General features: G+C 41.0%; 1 protein-coding gene across 3 annotated transcripts in view; it reads right to left on the minus strand.

Moving 5' to 3' along the window:
• The window catches only part of LOC130906198 (cell adhesion molecule DSCAML1-like), a 148,904-nt gene that overhangs the window by 42,181 nt on the left and 88,203 nt on the right, over positions 1-18,520 (minus strand). The window contains exons 8-18 of one of the 3 annotated variants that reach the window (XM_057820233.1): positions 18,205-18,477; positions 14,764-15,048; positions 14,537-14,656; positions 12,882-13,058; positions 9,382-9,581; positions 9,140-9,236; positions 5,780-5,908; positions 5,525-5,692; positions 5,373-5,443; positions 2,993-3,233; positions 1,185-1,370 (exon numbers count right to left, since the gene is read on the minus strand). In XM_057820233.1, the coding sequence (XP_057676216.1) occupies positions 1,185-1,370; positions 2,993-3,233; positions 5,373-5,443; positions 5,525-5,692; positions 5,780-5,908; positions 9,140-9,236; positions 9,382-9,581; positions 12,882-13,058; positions 14,537-14,656; positions 14,764-15,048; positions 18,205-18,477 (1,947 nt within the window). Of the gene's footprint in view, positions 1-1,184; positions 1,371-2,992; positions 3,234-5,372; positions 5,444-5,524; positions 5,693-5,779; positions 5,909-9,139; positions 9,237-9,381; positions 9,582-12,881; positions 13,059-14,536; positions 14,657-14,763; positions 15,049-18,204; positions 18,478-18,520 lie in introns of those variants that run through there. The other 2 variants (XM_057820234.1, XM_057820235.1) reach the window with 2 other exon arrangements.

The following is an 18,520-nucleotide window of genomic DNA, read 5'->3' on the forward strand; positions in this document are numbered from 1 at the left end:
GTGTGTTTTTCTGCTCGTTAACATTAATAATAAAGATGCATTTAATATATATTTAGAGGGTTTTGGGCTGACAACCACAATTAAGATCATTGGGAGGCTAATCGCCGACAACATACAGTTTCAAATTCAAGATGTTAATTCTTCCACCATCATTACATTTTGATTAATATTTAGCTGGTACCAAGTGAAAGAAGCTGGCCTCGTCTACGGATCATCAGTTAAACAGGTGTGTCCAAACCTTTTGCAAAGGGGGCCAGATTTGGTGTGGTAAAAATGCGGGGGGCTACCTTGGCTGATTTACATAGAACAATATATTTAAACAAATGTTAGCAAGCCCTTCTGTGTGTCACATTTGCTTTATTATTTTTTTTAATTCGTCATTTCAACAGTCTCGTCTTTGTGGCGGCACACGGGCTCTTGCGAAACTGCGGTCAAGCCACCCTCCATTCGTTAAAACGAAGTCAAGCTAGCCGCCCCTCATTTTGTACATGTCAGCGTGTCTTGTTATTATCGCGTCACATCTAACTCTTTAAAAACAGCGACTGTCTCTTTGCAAATGAGGCAGACACAGTTGTTGCGGGTTTTATTGAAGAAATAGTCCAATATCCACCTATCCTTGAAGCATCAGCCATCGCAGTCAACTTTTTTTTTTTTTTTTTTTTTTTTGATTGTCGCCATTTTAGAAATCACACAGGGTAATGTTGCTTTGAGTGCTGCTCTTAATGTTTTTCAAAGTTTTGTGAGAACAGGCCGAGTTTCTGTGGAAAAGATAGTTGTATATATCAGGGAAGCAGATGTCAGGCAGAGAGGGCGAAGACAGCGGGTCGAAAAATATCGATTTAGGCATCAAATATGGATCTAGCGAATGGATAAACTGAAGCTTTTCCAAATAAAGCCTTTTATGCAACGCATCCAATGAGTTTACCGTGTCTGAAAGCACTGGGGCTTCCATGAATTGCTCTATAAACTGAACGACTAATTGAAACCATTGAGAATAGGGCTAAACAGAGACGGACAATATGGCGGCCGGCACGTCATTCTGTGACGTCGGTGAGTAGCGTCTATAGTCAGGTGCGCCTTATAGTCCGAAAATTACGGTACACACAATTTAACAAGTCAACGACATTGACAGTGAGGTGGGAGGGCTGTTATGTGACGTTAAGAATGATAGAGATGATAATTACTCTGCATTGGCCATTGGGCCCGGCTTCCACAGCACCCACCTCCGTCGGGGAAGAGGGACCAAAACACCACTCGGTAGCCTTTCAGCACACCGTGCAGCGTCAGCCGTGGAGGCTCCGCCCACGTGATCACCGCCTCGTCCGACGTGACCGAGATGGCTCGCACGTTCTGGGGGGGTTCGCTGGGCACTGCAAATATAGAGAGGGGCCGGAAAAGATATGACTTTTTAGGTTATTGCCGTCTGATCTAGTTTGCTGAAGCGCTGACATTTAAGCAACTCCTTAACACCGAAACCCACAGGCAAGGAATAAATCAGTCAAATAAGCTTAAAAGAGCTCACAATGGTTTCTTTTTCCTGTAATGGCGGGCAAGAGAGCGGTGTGAATAGAAAACAAGCTACGACTGTACGCCTTGGTTCAAATGCAAATGAGCAGGGTGGGGTGAATATATGCAATTCATTTGTTTTAAAGTGCATGTGACACGAAAAAGCATGTTTATTTCATAATACACGCGGTATTTTATGCTCCTGAATGATATGGACCGCTTGGATGTGTGTGGAAGCGATCGCTATATTTATTTAGTTTTTTGAATCCCGCGCCATGATAATGAGTGACTTCCGGCTTCGGTCTTGCATTGAGGAGGAGGGCGCTGTGACGTGTACGAGCGAAGGCGTCCTCTTCACTAAACAGCTGTACTGTTGTGTATGAGGACTAAGGATTCAGTTGATTTTGTGGATTAATACGCTTACTTTTCGCATCATGCCAGCCAAACGGCTGCAGAAAAATCTTGCTTTATGAGGGAGAGGCGTGTGCGCCTTTTTGGAGTTTCAAAAGGTTCCCATTCACCGTGGATATTGGCCAAAACTACTGTGGGACCATTGGACTTACGAGGAAGTGAGTAAATATCTTGTTTTGTATTATGTCAAATACGAATACAGTGATTACAAAGTAAACACTACAAACTTTCTTTAAATAAAGGACTACTTACGTTTGATCATTGATAGGCATGTAAAAAGCTCTCCTCATGCACGTTAGCTGCACAACAACTGCAGCCGCCCTCCTCCGGGGAATGAGCTGTAAATTGCTCTCCGGCGGGCGGTTTGCCGATCCGCGAAGACAATCGACAACCCAGTCGTCATGTCAAATAATCCGGGCTAGTTATATGTGATTTTCCGCTTCGAAAACTTTGAAACATCACTCGGTTGGGGTTAGCATGTCGGCTAGCTGTCACCCCTCTTGGTTTGTTTACATTCTCCGAAGCCGGGGAAGGGATATGACATATGTCCGATTTAGGTGTCATAAAATATCAAAATATAAAATAATATTTGACCATTATGGAGTCATTTTGCCATGTCGTCCTGAATAAGTGCATTTTTATTATTTCATATTCCATTTAGCACAAGACTGTTATTTGTCATGACCATGCCATTTATTTAGCAGTTGGGGAAAATACTTGGATAAAAAGAATATCCTGGAAAAATATTGGAGTAGAGAGACTGAAACAATGACATTTTGCGGCTCTCTTTGTCACGTTTTCCTCGTTCTGAATAATTCCCCCTCAGTGGGCTGTATAATAAAACCGATGAGCCCAGTCTCCCATTGACGTCATCCACCTGTTGGGGACGCGTCTCAAAATATGATTCTAGTTCACATAATAATGCTATCTAAGACTTTTTTTCTCCTGTCGTATGCTCTTTAAAGGTGTACAAATGCATGTTTAGCAGATTCCGTGTGTTACTGTTCCATTGTGGCTTTAGGCACCATAAAAAAAAGAACAATCTTATTTCACGAATTTGTCTAATTTTACTCACCGTCTTCCAGTGTGGTTGCATTGATCTCTGTGCTGGAAGGCCCCGTTCCCGCTCTATTGAAAGCCTGGACCACCACGCCGTACTGGGCAAACTTCTTTAGGTTGTCTAACGTGTATACTTCGCTATCTCCTGTTGCCTTCATTTCCACAATACTGTATTGGCCATTGCTGCCTGGGCCGTTTTCTCTGTACCCGATTTGGTAGCCACGGATAACGCCGTTTTGTAGCTCCTTCTTGGGCGCCTTGAAGAAATAAGAATTTACGTGATATTTTAATTCATTACATGAGGCCATTTTTTTTTGTTTTGGTGCAGAACTAGCTGAATAGAATACAGAGATCCCTCGTTTTTCGCGGTTTAAATCTGCGAAGTAGAGGCGGCGCTTATTTACATTAAAAACAAAACAATTTTTTTTTAACCCCTTCAGACCCGCATTTTTTTCTGCTGGGCAAAAAAAAACTTTTTTTTTTTTTACTCTACTCAAATACCAGAAGAAAGTGCCATTTTTTGGTCTGGGATATTTCATGCTTTTATTGGTTATTTTTAATGTCAGAGTTGCATTGTTTTTAATGAGAAATGAGCACTTAAGTTTGCCTTTTTAAAGTTGCGTTTTGTCTCAGCCATTTTCAAAGAGCCAAAAATAGCAAAGAACGTGCGCTAAACCTCATGATTTGATTTCGATGGGTAAAGTTCCATCCAATCATCTCCCAGAAGTAGCAAAGCAACTAAATTCAGTGTTTTTATTCAGCAGCATGCTCAGGTCTGAAGGGGCTAAGGTGTGTTCAATGTATTTAGTCAGATTTAACAGCATTGGAAAGATACATATAAGAATTTTTTTTTAATTAACAAATTAGAAAATTTACAAATCCCCTCCCCACCCCCCCCAAAAAAAACCTAAAAAAACCTTATATCTATATGAATATTTTTATAAATTGATTTTAGAATAATAATAACAATACATTTTATTTATAACGCACTTTACATTTGAAAAACGAATCTCAAAGTGCACATTTTAACCCCTTTTTGCCAAATGTATAACATTTGATACACTTAAAATTTCATGATTTTGAGACTAATTCAGAATTTTGAAATCTTAAAAAAAAAAAAAAAAAAAAAAAAAGAAAATAATGGGTGCAAGTGAACTCATGCTTCCGCAGATACCATGAGAAAAAAAAACTGGATTTAGCAAGGGTTATTAATAGATATTAGAGCGCTTATTACACATATAATTTTTTTTTCTTTTTTACAAATTTGAGAAAAATGTTTCATTAAGACCTTATTTTTCTAATTTTGTGATTCTCTGACAATTCATTCATATTGCAGGCATTAAAGGGTTTAGCACTGCAAATACAATTATGAAAGAAATGATTTATGGCAGAAAACACAGACAAGGCTAAAAAAGTAGTTTCTGCTCTTGCAACCCCTCTTTAAAATAAACTGCTGTATTTTAAGCCAAAAGGACTGTTGTGTTCGATAGAACAATATGTCTATATGCTGCCATAGCAGATTCATGGCGCATTAATATATGTTCTTAATTTGTCTGTTTTACCCTGGATACCCCCATTTACAGATACCACGCAACTGCTTTTTAAGTAATTAAATTATTTGAAATGTTTATCATTTAGCTTAGAATTATTGATGTCTGATATTTAGTTTAAAAAAAAAAAATGATTCACTCGCATATTTTAAACTTCTAAACAAATTATGTCACAATGAAAAAAATAGTGTCTGTAAATATGTCACAGATATCTACCTCATAACTATTGCTTAATTGTATTTTGTTTTTGTTATTGTCGCATTTTCCCCAATATATTAGATAATAAATAATAGATACAAAGAAAGAAAGAAATAATAAATAAAATTAAAAGGGTAACTATATGAAAAAGAAAATCTCAACCACTCCTTGTTGTCTGCGATTTCTCCTTCACGACCTTTGTTATATCACCATGTTTCACCCATAAAATCCCCTGCCCAAATCCGCCTGTGGCCATTCACAGCTGTGTCTGGACTCTCCGTGAGACATGCTACATAAGGTTTTGGATCGAAACGAGGTAAGAAAAATTATGTTCTCACCTCGAGTTGGGGTTTAGGGGTTTAAATTTTTATTTTATTTTTTTTTAAATGCCCTCCTGTTCATAATTTTTCTTTGCCCAGAAAATTGAGACAATTAGTGATAAAAAACACTTAGCGCAGTTGCAGGGTTTTGTACTTGCCATTAATTTGCATTTGGATGCATGTGACCTCAAGTGAAGGTTTGGTACAAGCTAACGTTATTATTGCTATTATTAACTGTAATATCTAAACTTGCCAGAAGCCTCTGAAAAATGCTATCATTGAAAAAAAAATATAGCTAAGCTAGTAACTGTGAGCAGCATAGGCATACCCTCCATGTGACCCGAATGCTCTGTGATGTCATGGGCTGCAAAATTACGTCCATTGGCGGCCCATCAGGTGCTATTGATGGAAGACAACAAATAAATTGTCAGGTTTTTTTCACACAAACCCCACCCCCCGTAAGAGAGAAAAATTCCTTACGCGCTTCTTCTGTACTGATTGTCAGCTCTTTGCTTGGGAGGCTGCGACCAATTTTGTTATAGGAATACATGCGGATGCTGTATACACAAGCTGGGTGCAACTCGACAATGTTGGCCTGGTTATTGGTCGGTGAGATGTTCCTGGTTGTGTACATGTGGTCCCAAGAGTCTAATAAGTGGAATATTTATATATAATTAATATAAAAGAAACTAAACATGAAAATCCGTCATCAAGTCTTTGCTTTCGGGTACATACCGGACTTGTTCTTGTACTCAATGTCATAGCTTGTGATGATGCTGTTCCCGTCAAACCTTTGGATCCAGCGTAGGTTCATGCTCCTGTCTTTGACCTCTCTTACTTCCAGCTCGGGTGGATCTGGTGGCTCTGTGTGCAGATTAATACAGAATTTGTGAAATCAAACGTCACAACTGGATTAGAGTTGTCCGATAATATCGGATAGCCGATAATAACAACAACAAGAACAGACATCAGTGGACTTTTATCGGATAATCCCGATAAAAGCATTTTAAAATGATATTTGATTTCATTATTGGTTTTAGGCCAATTTGACTTTCTGCCTGTGTGCAAGGGTTGGTCACAGGTTAGCACAGCAGCTATGCTTATTGGCCATTCAGGGGTAGACAATAATGGAAATTAGGCACTGGCCCCCCTATCAAAACCACTGGCCCAGGTCAATGCGTCGATTATTGACCCCAACAATCACAAAAAGAACAATTTGCTTGAATAACATGTATTTTTCTTTGGTAGATTTGATAAAAAAGTGCAGCAAAACAGTGCAAAAAGCATGAATCTAGTGCACATAATCCTATTCCAACTCCATAATCAATCCAGTATAGACAACATTCTTTCTTGGGAGCTCCAGGCAGAGGCGGGCCTGCTGGAGAGCCTGGGCGAAGCTTTCCTGTCTTCCCCTTACCGCCCTCTGGAAGTCTTAGTTGTCGTGGCAACAATTTAGAAGTCATAGAAATGACGATTTTGTCACGGTGATGAATAAATACCCGTTATGTTCATACCGTAGGTTTCATACTTGTCAACTTCTCTCTAACTTACTTGTCTGCATATGCGGGCACTGATCTGCAAACCTCACAATAAACCTTGTTTCTTGTCTCATCGTAGCTGAGCCAATTCTAGCAGTCCCGCCACTGGGGCTGAAATTTGATTTTCCATCCATCCATCCATTATCTGCCACTTAAACCAGGGTCGGATCGTGGAGACAGCAGCTTTAGCAGCAAAGCCCAGACTTCCCTCTACCCAGTCACTTCTACCAGCTCCTCCGACAGGATCCCAAGGTGTTCCCATGCCAACCGAGAGACATAGTCTCTCCAGTGTGTCCTAGATTGTCCCCGGGGCCTCCCGTCGGCGGGACATGCCCGGAACACCTCTCCAGGGAGGTGTCCGGGAGGCATCCGAACCAGATGCCCTGGCCACCTCAGCTGGCTCCTCTCAATGCGGAGAACTAGTGGCCAGACCCTGAGCCCCTCCTGGATGACTGAGCTTCTCACCCTATCTCTATGGGAGAGCGCTGCGGAGCAAACTCATTTCATCCAGGATCTTGTTCTTTTGGTCATGGCCCACAGCTCGTAACCATAAGTGAGGATAGGAACGTAGATCGACTGGTTTGCCTTTTGGCTCAGCACCTTCTTAACCACAACAGACCGGTGCAAAGTCCGCATCACTGCAGACGTTTCACCGATCCGCCTGTCGATCTCCCGCTCTCTCCTGCCCTCACTCGTGAACAAGACCCCAAGATACTTTAACTCCTCCACTTGGGGCGGGATCTCATCCCCGACCCGGAGAGGGCACGCCACCCTTTTCCGAGTGAGGACCATGGTCTCGGATTAGGAGGTACTGATCTTTATCTCGACCGCTTCACACTCAGCTGTGAGGATAGAAACGTAGATCGACTGGTAAATTGAGAGCTTCGCCTTTTGGCTCAGCACTTTCTTAACCACAACGGACCGGTGCAGAGTGCGCATCACAGCATACGCTACACCGATCCGCCTGTCGATCTCCTCTTGCCCTCACTCGTGAACAAGACCCCAAGATACTTGAACTCCTCTACTTGGGGCAGGATATCATCCCCGACCAGGAAAGGGCACGCCACCCTTTTCTGACTGAGGACCACGGTCTCGGATTTGGAGGTGCTGATCTTCATCCAGACTGCTTCACACTTGGCTGCGAACTTGATGAAGCCAACAGCACCACATCAGCTGCAAAAAGCAGAGATGCAATGCTGATGCCACCAAACCGGACCCCCTCAACCCCTTTGGCTGTGCCTAGAAATTCTGTCCATAAAGGTTATAAACAGAATCGGTGACAAAAGGCAACCTTGGCGGAGTCCAACCATCACTGGGAACGAATCCGGCTTACTAGCTAGTACTGGTAGTTCCCAGGGTCTCTAAAAGTACAGTAGGAGCTAGAGCCTTTGGTTACCAAGCTCCTGTCTTAAGGAATCAGCTTCCAGCTAATATTAAAGAGGCCGACACAGTCAGTACATTTAAGATTAGAATAAAAATGTTCTTATTTGACAAAGTTTATGGTCAGGCTAGTTGAAAACAGACTAGACTCACAGTTCAGTCTAAGATGCCCTAGGAGCTATAATTCTGGGGGAAGTACAGCCACTGAGTCGTATCCCCTGTTTTTCACTCTACTTACCACTTGTCTTTATTTCTCTTTTGTAATTCTAATATCTAGTTGAGTAGTCTTTTCATCACTCGTCACCCAGTGTTCCCTTTCCCCTCGCCCCTCTGGGGAGGGGCTACTTTTTCAGCTGCAGCCGCCTGACTGTCCTGACCCCTGGCTGGGTGGACGTCCTTGCTGCCCCCTCAGTCTCATTTGGCTGGATGGACCTTCTCATGCTCCCTTATTCCACGGCATCTCTACCAACTAGGATTTTTTTTTGCAACTACCCATCATCAGTCCTGGCGCATCTATAGCCTGTCCGTCCTGGGAGTGGATCTCTTCTGATTGTGGTTCTCCACAAGGTTTTTCTTTTTCCCATGGGTTTTTATGAGTTTTTCCTTGGAGGGTCTAAGGATGGGGGATGCCCAGGACATGGACTCATCTCTTTCTTCTACTGTATCTGACTGTGTATCAGAAGGACTCCCTAAAGCCCTCTGAGACAAACCTGTTGTGATATAGGGCTATACAAATAAAATTGAATTGAAATGAATTGAACTACCGGCAATAGGGACCAAACTCTGGCATTGGTCGTACAGGGACCGAACAGCCCTTTCAAGGGGGCTCGGTATTCCGTACTTGTTTTCCCTAAACTCCTCCAGTGACTTTTTCTTTCTTGAGTGGTCCTATTTCCCCTGGTGCTTCGACGGGCGCTGGGGGGTTCAGAAACGTCTTCTAATATAACGTTAGGTGGGAAATGAGAGAGCATGCAGTCAGCAACGGCTGACTGCATAGACTGTAAGGTTGGTAAGACTGGACACTGGTAGACTGTAAGGCATCTGATTTTTGGAGTTGGACATTATCGGGATATCGGTTGTCAGTTGAAAAGTCATTATCGGACAACTCTAAACTGGATTCATAAAGAAGCATGAGTCCAAAGCTTAGTTGGATAACATTTCATATCATGCATGGTACCTTGCACAGTGAGTTGGATGAGTCCTCTGCCTTCTCCATAGGAGTTAATAGCATGACAAGAGAAGAAGACTGAATCTCCTCTGTCCGCAGGGTTCAGCTGTGAGCATCAGTTGAAACAAAGATTAAAATAAGCTAAAATTAGCATTAGCCGCTTTGTATTTTCATTTTCACGTACTTCATCATCAATCAACAGTGTCATGAAGACATCACATACGTCATGTCGAACACGCTCAATATCTGACCTTTAGGGTGGAGATGACTTCATCTCCCTTCTTGTTGATGGTGATTGAATAACGGGGGTTCCTCTCGGCGTCGATAACCGTGTCCCCTCTTTCCCAGCGGATGATGATGGGCTGCTCGCCTCGAGCTGTGCAGTTCAACTCCTTGGTCTGGCCCTTCCTGGCCATGGTGGTGTTTGGGTGGCTGGTGATCATTGCAGGAACTGAGAAGAATCATAAACCGTGTCAGTGTGAACAATGCTATTACACGGCATAATAAGACAAGGGGATGGAACGGCAAATGTAAAGACATCTCTATATCTTTCCTTCTGCTTCTATTTCACGCTTTAAGCCCCGCTGGCTGCATCTTTCGTGCTTGCCTCTTTCCACAACCCCTGCTTCCATCTCTCATGCTTAGACTGATTAACGGGGTTTTATGGTTTTGTTTTTATTACTAATTCATCGCTTCTTTTCCGCAAACGACACTTGACCGGTACACACAGCGAATGTAGACATGTGATTTCAAGGTATACTGTGGTCAGTGTTGTCACTAACGCATTACTAGGTAACATGTTATTGTAATCTGATTACTATCTTTCAGTAGCGAGTAATCTAACGCATTCATTCATTTTTCCTAACCAGTAATCTGATTAAAGTTAATTTCCTTAGTGTCTTTGAGTTACTATTTTGATATTGCCTCACAATGTACAGTATGTAGAATGAAGAAAAGGTTCCCGCTACGTGTTCGTTTCCATGGTAACCGCTCATAGCTACTCCCTGTTTTGGTCTTGAGTCACACGCGCTAAGTGTTTTGGGACTGAGAAAGGCGTGTGCCAGTGCGGGTGCACATTTGAGCCAAGTGCAGCAAACTGTTAAGATGTGTGAAGGAATGTTGATCTGTGTGCGTCCATGAATATTTGTCCTTCATTCTGGAGGGTTCCAGCGATAGGTTGGAGCTGCTACATGCGTGGGGGTTTCATAGCGTTGCCGTTGGAACGGCGTGTAGTCGTCGCTCCCACTCGTCCTCGCGTAGTCGACGACCTTTGTTTACATCATATTCATGTTGCACATTTATGCCGTGATATATTGTGCCAATATAGTTACCCCAGTCAAAAACTGTATCCCCTGGGCGGAGCCATATAGAGGTAGATTTGTGTCTTTATATTCAATCAAAAAAAACAAAAAAACAGTTGCTTCAATTAAAAAAAAAAAAAAAAAAAGTATTTTAATTCAAAAACAAATTTGAAATTCAAAAAACAAAAAGAAAAATGAATGTGAAACCATTTTTCTTTGATGTTTGTTTTGTTTGTTTGTTGTCGTTGTTTTTTGTTTTGATTGAAGCAACTTTTTTGATTGAAGTAATGTTGATTTGTCTTTGGGCCACATTTTGGCTAGGACATTTTTGTCGTTATTATTCAATCTAAAAATAAGCTGCTTCAAAAAAATATAGATTTTCAAAAAAACAAACAAACAAAAAAAACACTTCAATCAAAAAAAAGAAAAATTTCCATCATAGAAAAAGTTTTTAAATGCAAAAAAATATTTGAGATTGAAAATTTTGCATTTGAAGACTTCATTCTTTATTGAAAAAGTTTTCTTTGATTGAAGCAATCCTTCAGCCCTACTATGATTAGGACATTTATGTCTAAATAATTCAATCCCAAAACAATGTTGCTTCAATGGAAAAAAAAAATCGATCAAAGAAAAAATCTTTTTTTAAATATTTATATATTTATTTATTTTGAAAATCATATGCAAAGCAAATGACCGTCTAAGGTGCTCAAAAAATAATTTTGACCCATTACAAAAATATATTGTTTTGTTCATTTCATTCATTCATTTAAAAAAAATTTTTTTCGGTGTATCAGCGGGGTGTCGCCTGCACCGGTGGGGGACCCTGCCTTGCCTGGGGCTTGGTGGGCCACTGGGGGTCCCGTGGCGTGCCGTGCCGGTTGGGGGGCTGTGGCTCGTGGCCCGGGTGGGCGGGCGGGAGTGGGTGCGGGCGTGGGGTTGGTGGTGCGTCCCCTCCTGCCATCCCTGAAGGCCGGTTGATGGGTGCGCGGGTGGCCCGGGGGACCACCCTGGGTCCCGGGGGGGGACGATGGCTCCTTTGCTGGGCTGCGGGAGGAGGGATGGGCTGCGCATGGCCCCCCGCCCCCGCGCCCGCCCTCCCTCCCTCCCCGGGCTGGCTGGGTGGGGGCTGTGGCCCTGGGTTGGCGCCCGCGCGGCTTCTCCGCCCGTCTGCGTGGCTGTCGCGCGCCCGGTGGGGCCTGCGTGCTGCTGGATGTGGTAGGGCATTCTCGGGTCGGGGGTCCCGGTGCCGGGATTGGCGATGCGGCGGCGTAGGGTTGGTCGCCAACGGGCTTACTCGTAAGAGATTCACACGATTACTGGGTTCTAGATCACAGAACTGATTTGTGCACACTCTACCCCTTTCAATCACTTAGCTTATAGGCTTATAGACACCCCCACCCCCATTCTCCTCTTTCACTGGCCAATAGGCCCCCACATGGTGTAAACCGGAAATACATCTCGCTGACGATAGCACCAGCATATTAGTAACTAGTTTAGATGTTCAATGTATATCTAGTTGTTGTTTGTGTATGTGTTTCTTTTCCTTCTTCTCTTGTATTTCTTTTCTTCTGTCCCCCCATAATCCCTTCCTGTTCGCTGCTTTGTCATAATAAAAAGGTATTTTGAATGATCACAATGGGAGTATGTCAGACTCTCAATGTGAAACATTAAAACTGTTCAGAATCTGGGCACTTAGACTTCCATTCTCTGTGTCAAACAGCTGAACAGGACAGGTTTAAAAAAAAATAAAAATAAAAAAAAATAAAATAAAAAAATTTTTTTTTTGCAGTTTTATTGCTTTACAACTTATATATATATATATATACATATATATACATTAGGACTGTCAAAATTATCACGTTAACGGGCAGTGATGAATTTTTTTTCAATTAATCGCGTTAAAATATTTGACGCAATTAACACACATGCCCCGCTCAAACAGATTAAGATGACAGCACAGTGCAATGCCAACTTGTTACTTGTGTTTTTTGGAATTTTGTCGACCTCTGCTGGCGTATGGGTGCGACTGATTTTATGGGCTTAAGCACCCATGAGCATTGTGTAATTATTGACATCAATAATGGCGGGCTACTAGTTTATTTTTTGATTGAAAATTTTACAAATTCTATTAAAACGAAAACATTAAAAGGGGTTTTAATATAAAATTGCTATAACTTGTACTAACATTTATCTTTTAAGAACTACAAGTCTTTCTATCCATGGATCGCTTTAAGAGAATGTTAATAATGTTAATGCCATCTTGTTGATTTATTGTTAAAATAAACAAATACAGTACTTATGTACCGTGTGTTGAAAGTATATATCCATCTTGTGTCTTATCTTTCCATTCCAACAATAATTTACAGAAAATTATATATATATATATATATATATATATATATATATATATATAAGCTGTATGGGAAGTAAAGGAAATGAATGCCACTTACTCTTGACAGTGAGAATCATGCTCTTGCTGATGTCTGAGCCCACTCCATTGGAGGCCTGACAAAGGTAGTATCCCCGGTCATCCTCCAGCACGTGTCGGATGAGCAGCGATCCGTTTGACATGATCTGGATGCGGCCGGTTAAAGGGACTGGATGGTACTGCTGGGGGTTTCCGACACCTGTACCAACAAATTCAAATCAGGTTTTTCTTCGATGTACTTATTTGTTGGAAAGCTGTAGCATAGAGCATTACTTATTGACGTGACATTTCGTCATTCTTTGTGTCACTCCTTATCAGAGGGGGCTGAGATTCATTTAGTATAGTCAGGCGAAGACGGCACACCCTCATGTCTAAGCTGGATTCAAGCTTGTATTTTTGAAGAACTACGAAAGCTGTACCGCATACAAACAGGAAGGATTGTCTCTGGAGTGATTTGTTCAAGGATTAAAGGTAAATATTATATTTTTCGTACAATGCATGCGTGATTGAAGCATTTTTTTTCGCAGGAATTTTCTTCTTTCTCCTCGTAGTTGGCAATATTTACGCAAAATAAATGCTGCCTGCAAGTTTTTTTGATTTTAACCAAGAATCGAGACTGTTTTACGTCCATATCTATAAAGAACTCAGGGATTTAAGCATTTATTCACAAGAATTTTCGCTGGGAAAGCTCTTTACACCAGGCGGCCACTAGCCTCATTCGCTAACAGAGTAGCATTGTACTTTGACAATATACGTAAAAAAAAGACACTAACTGCACGGTTTGTCTGCTTTTATCCAAGAATCGAGACTGTTTTACGTCCATATCTATGAAGAATTCGGGGATTTAAGCATTTATTCACAAGAATTTTCGCCAGAAAAGCTCTGTTCACACCAGGCGGCCGCTAGCCTCATTCGCTAACAGAGAAGCATTGCACTTTGACAATATACGTAAAATAAACACTAACTGCACGGTTTCTTTTCTTTTAACCAAGAATCGAGACTTTTACGTCCATATCTATGAAAAATTCGGGGATTTAAGCATTTATTCTCAAGAATTTTCACTAGAAAAGCTCTATTTACGTCAAGCGGCCGCTAGTCTAATTCGCTAATAGTATATAGTGTATAACGAATATAAAGGGCTATTCTATTCTATAATAAGTTGAGATTGTATATATAATGTATTAATTATCTATTTGCACATAATTTATAATTGATTCTGCATGTTTTCTCCAATTAATAAGTTTCTGATGTTAAATTGAGTGATTTATTAGTTGTTGAAAACTTGCAGGAAAAAAAAAAATTAAGCTGCTATTTTGATCAAAAACTTATATGTTAAATATTGCTTTTGATCCTGAAAATATAGGTGATTATTTCTGCATTTGGTGATTTTTGTGCATCTAGTGTAATATCTGAGACTTATAGTCATTTTAAGTTATGTTATACTTATATAAACAATAATTAATAGGGATTTATAGGGAACGACTTTGAATTTTTTTTATGTCTCTGCTCATGGAGACTCATATATGGCTAAGGTAGGTGCCTGTTTTGGTTTTAGGTTGGTAGCAGCTTTGGTTTTGAAAATAATTGAAGTTTTTGAAAATAGGCCCCCTACGAATTGGCCCCGTTTTCCGTGTCATGTCAATAGGTTATGAAGTCTATGAGCCGTAGCCGTTTTACCTTTTGCATGTTTCCACATAACCTTCGGGGGCGGGTAACCCTCCACGGAGCAGTTGAGAACTCCGGCTTTGCCGTAGATGCAGTCCTGGTTGTTGGGTTGCACCACAAAACGCGGTGGCACTGAGAAAATTGCGGTCAACTTATTAGAACATAGTTGAAAACCTGGCTTTCCGATGGCAAAATTCTTAAAATATCATACAATCAAACAACAAATTCAAATGCCTCACCCGTCACAATCAACTGTCGCTCCCAGCTGACGGTGGCGGCAGCGTTGCTAGCGATACAAGTGTAGTTCCCGTTGTGTTTTAGCGTCACCTTGGAGATTTGAAGGGAGCTCATGAACTCTTTGGTCTCTATTGCCACGCCCGAGGTGGGGCCCGGCACAATGAGCTGGCCGTCTTTGTGCCAGGTGATGCGTATGGGCATGTCGCCTGATGACACCACGCAGGCGATGTAGATGAGCTTCCCCACTGAGGTAGAGGGGATGTCGAAGGGTTGGATGAGTGGGGGAACTGAGAGGAGAACAAAGAGAGGTAAAGTGGTGTCAATGGCCATCTGCATCTATATTGAGAGAAGGTCATTGGCCAGTAGGGCTCCTTCCTTGCCCCCTCATCTCCTGGAGCCCTAAGAGCTCCACTGGTTAGGATCCAATTGGCAGGAGGAAGTCACTCCGTTGCCATAGTAATGGAGCTTGGCGCAGTGCTACTACAGCTGAGACATCTGGGGGATTTAATCTAGGCTTCATTATTATTCATCTAATTAAATCAGACACACGCAGGCACACGCACACACCCTTAAACACCTCTGCAGCTGCGCAGGGGCCATCGTTACCCCATTCATGGACAACAGGAGTCAAAAAGTCGACCATACAACACAAACTGATAAAAAAAAAATGGAGTAGAATACAGAATTCACAGACAGAAAACATCCTTTGTTAGATCGCCACATGTTGCTTTTTTTTTTTATTACTGGCAAAAACTTTGGCAACTAAAAAAAAATCCATTGGCGGACCTACAAAAAAAAATCTCTATTAGCTGTCATTTACAAGTCAACTAAAAGCGACCCGAAAAAAAAAAATCTACGATTACCGTGCCCCCCCCCAAAAAAATTGGCAGACCCACAAAAAAAATCTCTATTGGCAGACCTACAAAAATATCTCTATTAGTAGAAACCCCCCACCCAAAATTTTTTTTTAAATCATTAGCGAACCCACAAAAGAAATCCCTATTGAAGGACCCACAAAAAATATATCTCCATTAGTAGCCACCCCCCTCCACACCAACCACCCCCCCAAAAAAAAAAAAAAAATCATTGGCAGACCCAGCTAGGACCAACCCCCCAAAAAAATTTCATTTGTAGACCCCCACCCCCCCAAAAAAATTAATAAATCATTGGCAGACCCACAAAAAATCTCTATTGGCAGACCTAAAAAAATATCTCCATTAGTAGAAACCCCCCACCCCAAAAAAAAAAAAAAATCATTAGCGAACCCACAAAAGAGATCCCTATTGAAGGACCTACAAAAAAATATCTCCATTAGTAAACCCCCCCCCCCACCCCCCAAAAATAAATAAATAAATAAATAAATAAATAAATAAATAAATCTATTGGCAGACCTTCGTAAAAAAAAATTCAATTAGTAGACCTACCCAAAAGTCATTTGGTCGAATGCAAACACATCAAAAACATGTAAGACATGCAAAAAATTCTTCATTAACGCTCACAATTCAGCTAGGACCATTAGTAGACCCACAAAAAAAATTATTGTCAGACCTACAAAAAATATCTCCATTAGGCCCCCCTCACCACCCCAAAAAAAAAAAATAAAAATAAAAAAATCATTGGCAGACCCAGCTAGGACCAACCCCCCAAAAAATCTCCATTTGTAGACCCCCCCCCCCACACACACACAAAAATAAATTAATAAATCATTGGCAGCCCCACAAAAAATCTCTATTGGCACACCTACGAAACAAAATCTAAATTAGTAGACCCACCCAAAAATCATTGGGTCAAATACAAACACATCAAAATAAAAAACCATATAAGACATACAAAAATTCATTAACTCTCATTCACAATTCAGCTAGGGCCAACAACAAAAAATCTCCATTAGTAGACCCACCCAAAAAAATCTCTCTCTCAAAAAAAAAAAAAAAAAAAAGTATATAAATTTAAAAACCATTGGCAGACCCACAAAAAATCCCTATTGGCAGACCTACAAAAAAAGATCTCCATTAGTAGACCCCCACCCCAAAAAAAAAAATTTGGCAGCCCCACAAAAAAACCTCTATTGGCATACCATCAAAAAAAAATCTCCGTTAGTTGACCCACAAAAAATCATTGGCAGACCCTCAAAAAATATCTCCATTTGTTGAACTCCCCCAAAATAAAAATATATATTTATTGAAAAACATTTGCAGACCCACAAAAAAAATCCTATTGGCAGACATACAAAAAATGTATCTCCATTAGTAGAACCCTCCCCCCCCAAAAAGGGAAAAAAATCATTTGCAGCCCCACAAAAAAAACTTTTTTGGCATACCAACAACAAAAAAAAAAACATTAGTAGACCCACAAAAAAATCATTAGCAGACCTACAAAAAAATATCGCCATTTGTTGAACCCCCCTCCAAAATAAAATTTAAAAAATTATATATATCCATTGAAAAACATTTGTAGACCCACAAAAAATCCCTGTCGGCAGACCTACAAAAAATATCTCCATTAGTAGACCCCCACCCCAAAAAAAAAAATCATTGGCAGCCCCACAAAATACCTCTATTGGCATACCATCAAAAAAAACCTCCGTTAGTAGACCCACAAAAAAATCATTGGCAGACCCACAAAAAATATCTCCATTTGTTGAACCCCCCAAAATAAAAAAATATATTTATTGAAAAACATTTGCAGACCCACAAAAAAAAATCCTATTGGCAGACCTACAAAAAAATTATCTCCATTAGAAGAACCCCCCTCCCCCCCAAAAAAGGGGAAAAAATCATTAGCAGCCCCACAAAAAAACCTTTATTGGCATACCAACAAAAAAAATCTTCATTAGTAGACCCACAAAAAAATCATTAGCAGACCTACAAAAAAATATTGCCATTTGTTGAACCCCCTCCAAAATAAAAAAAATCAAAATATTTATATATATTCATTGAAAAACATTTGCAGACCCACAAAAAATCCTATTGGCAGACCTACAAAAAAATTATCTCCATTAGTAGAACTTCCTTCTTTATTAACTCTCATTCACCATTCAGCAAGGACCAACAAAAAACTCCATTAGTAGACCCATAAAACAAAACAAAACAAAACAAAATAAAACAAATCTCCACTGGCTCTCATTCACAAATTTCAACTGTTACAACTTTTAAACTAATTTGCTCATCCGTCATGACATAAATTTGACCAAAAAAATCATTTGAAAGGCTTAGAAATTGCATTGTCTAATTAGTACAAAATGTTTATCCATCCATCCATCCATCCATCCATCTGTTGACGTTGTCTATCCCATCTAATTTTGGGCTGGGAACACCCAGGACTGGTTGCCAGACACTCACAGGGCAAATATAAACATGACAACCTTTTACACAAACCTTAACACTAACTACGAGATGACAAATCATATTGTCTAATCCTTCAGTTGTAGATTGTCCACTTACCTTTGACAGAAACATGTACAGTCTGGTTGATTGACACGTGGGGTTGGATGAGAACGCTACAAAGATAGGTGCCCTCATCGGCGCCCTTCTGCACGTCGGTCAGCCGCAGGGTGCCATTGTCAAACAACACTTGTCGGTGATTATCGGGCAGCTGCATGCCGTCTTTCAGCCACTTAATGGAGTAATAAGGGTACCCGATGACCCGGCACGTTATGTACGTATTCCTGCCCGCCACTGCCGTCATGTCTCGCATGGGTCTGATTCGGGGCGGACCTGGAGACACGGGGAAAAGAGAGAGGGGGTGGCGGGGCGGACA

This window comes from Corythoichthys intestinalis, chromosome 18, assembly GCF_030265065.1.
Source record: "Corythoichthys intestinalis isolate RoL2023-P3 chromosome 18, ASM3026506v1, whole genome shotgun sequence".
In the NCBI taxonomy this organism is placed as follows: domain Eukaryota; kingdom Metazoa; phylum Chordata; class Actinopteri; order Syngnathiformes; family Syngnathidae; genus Corythoichthys; species Corythoichthys intestinalis.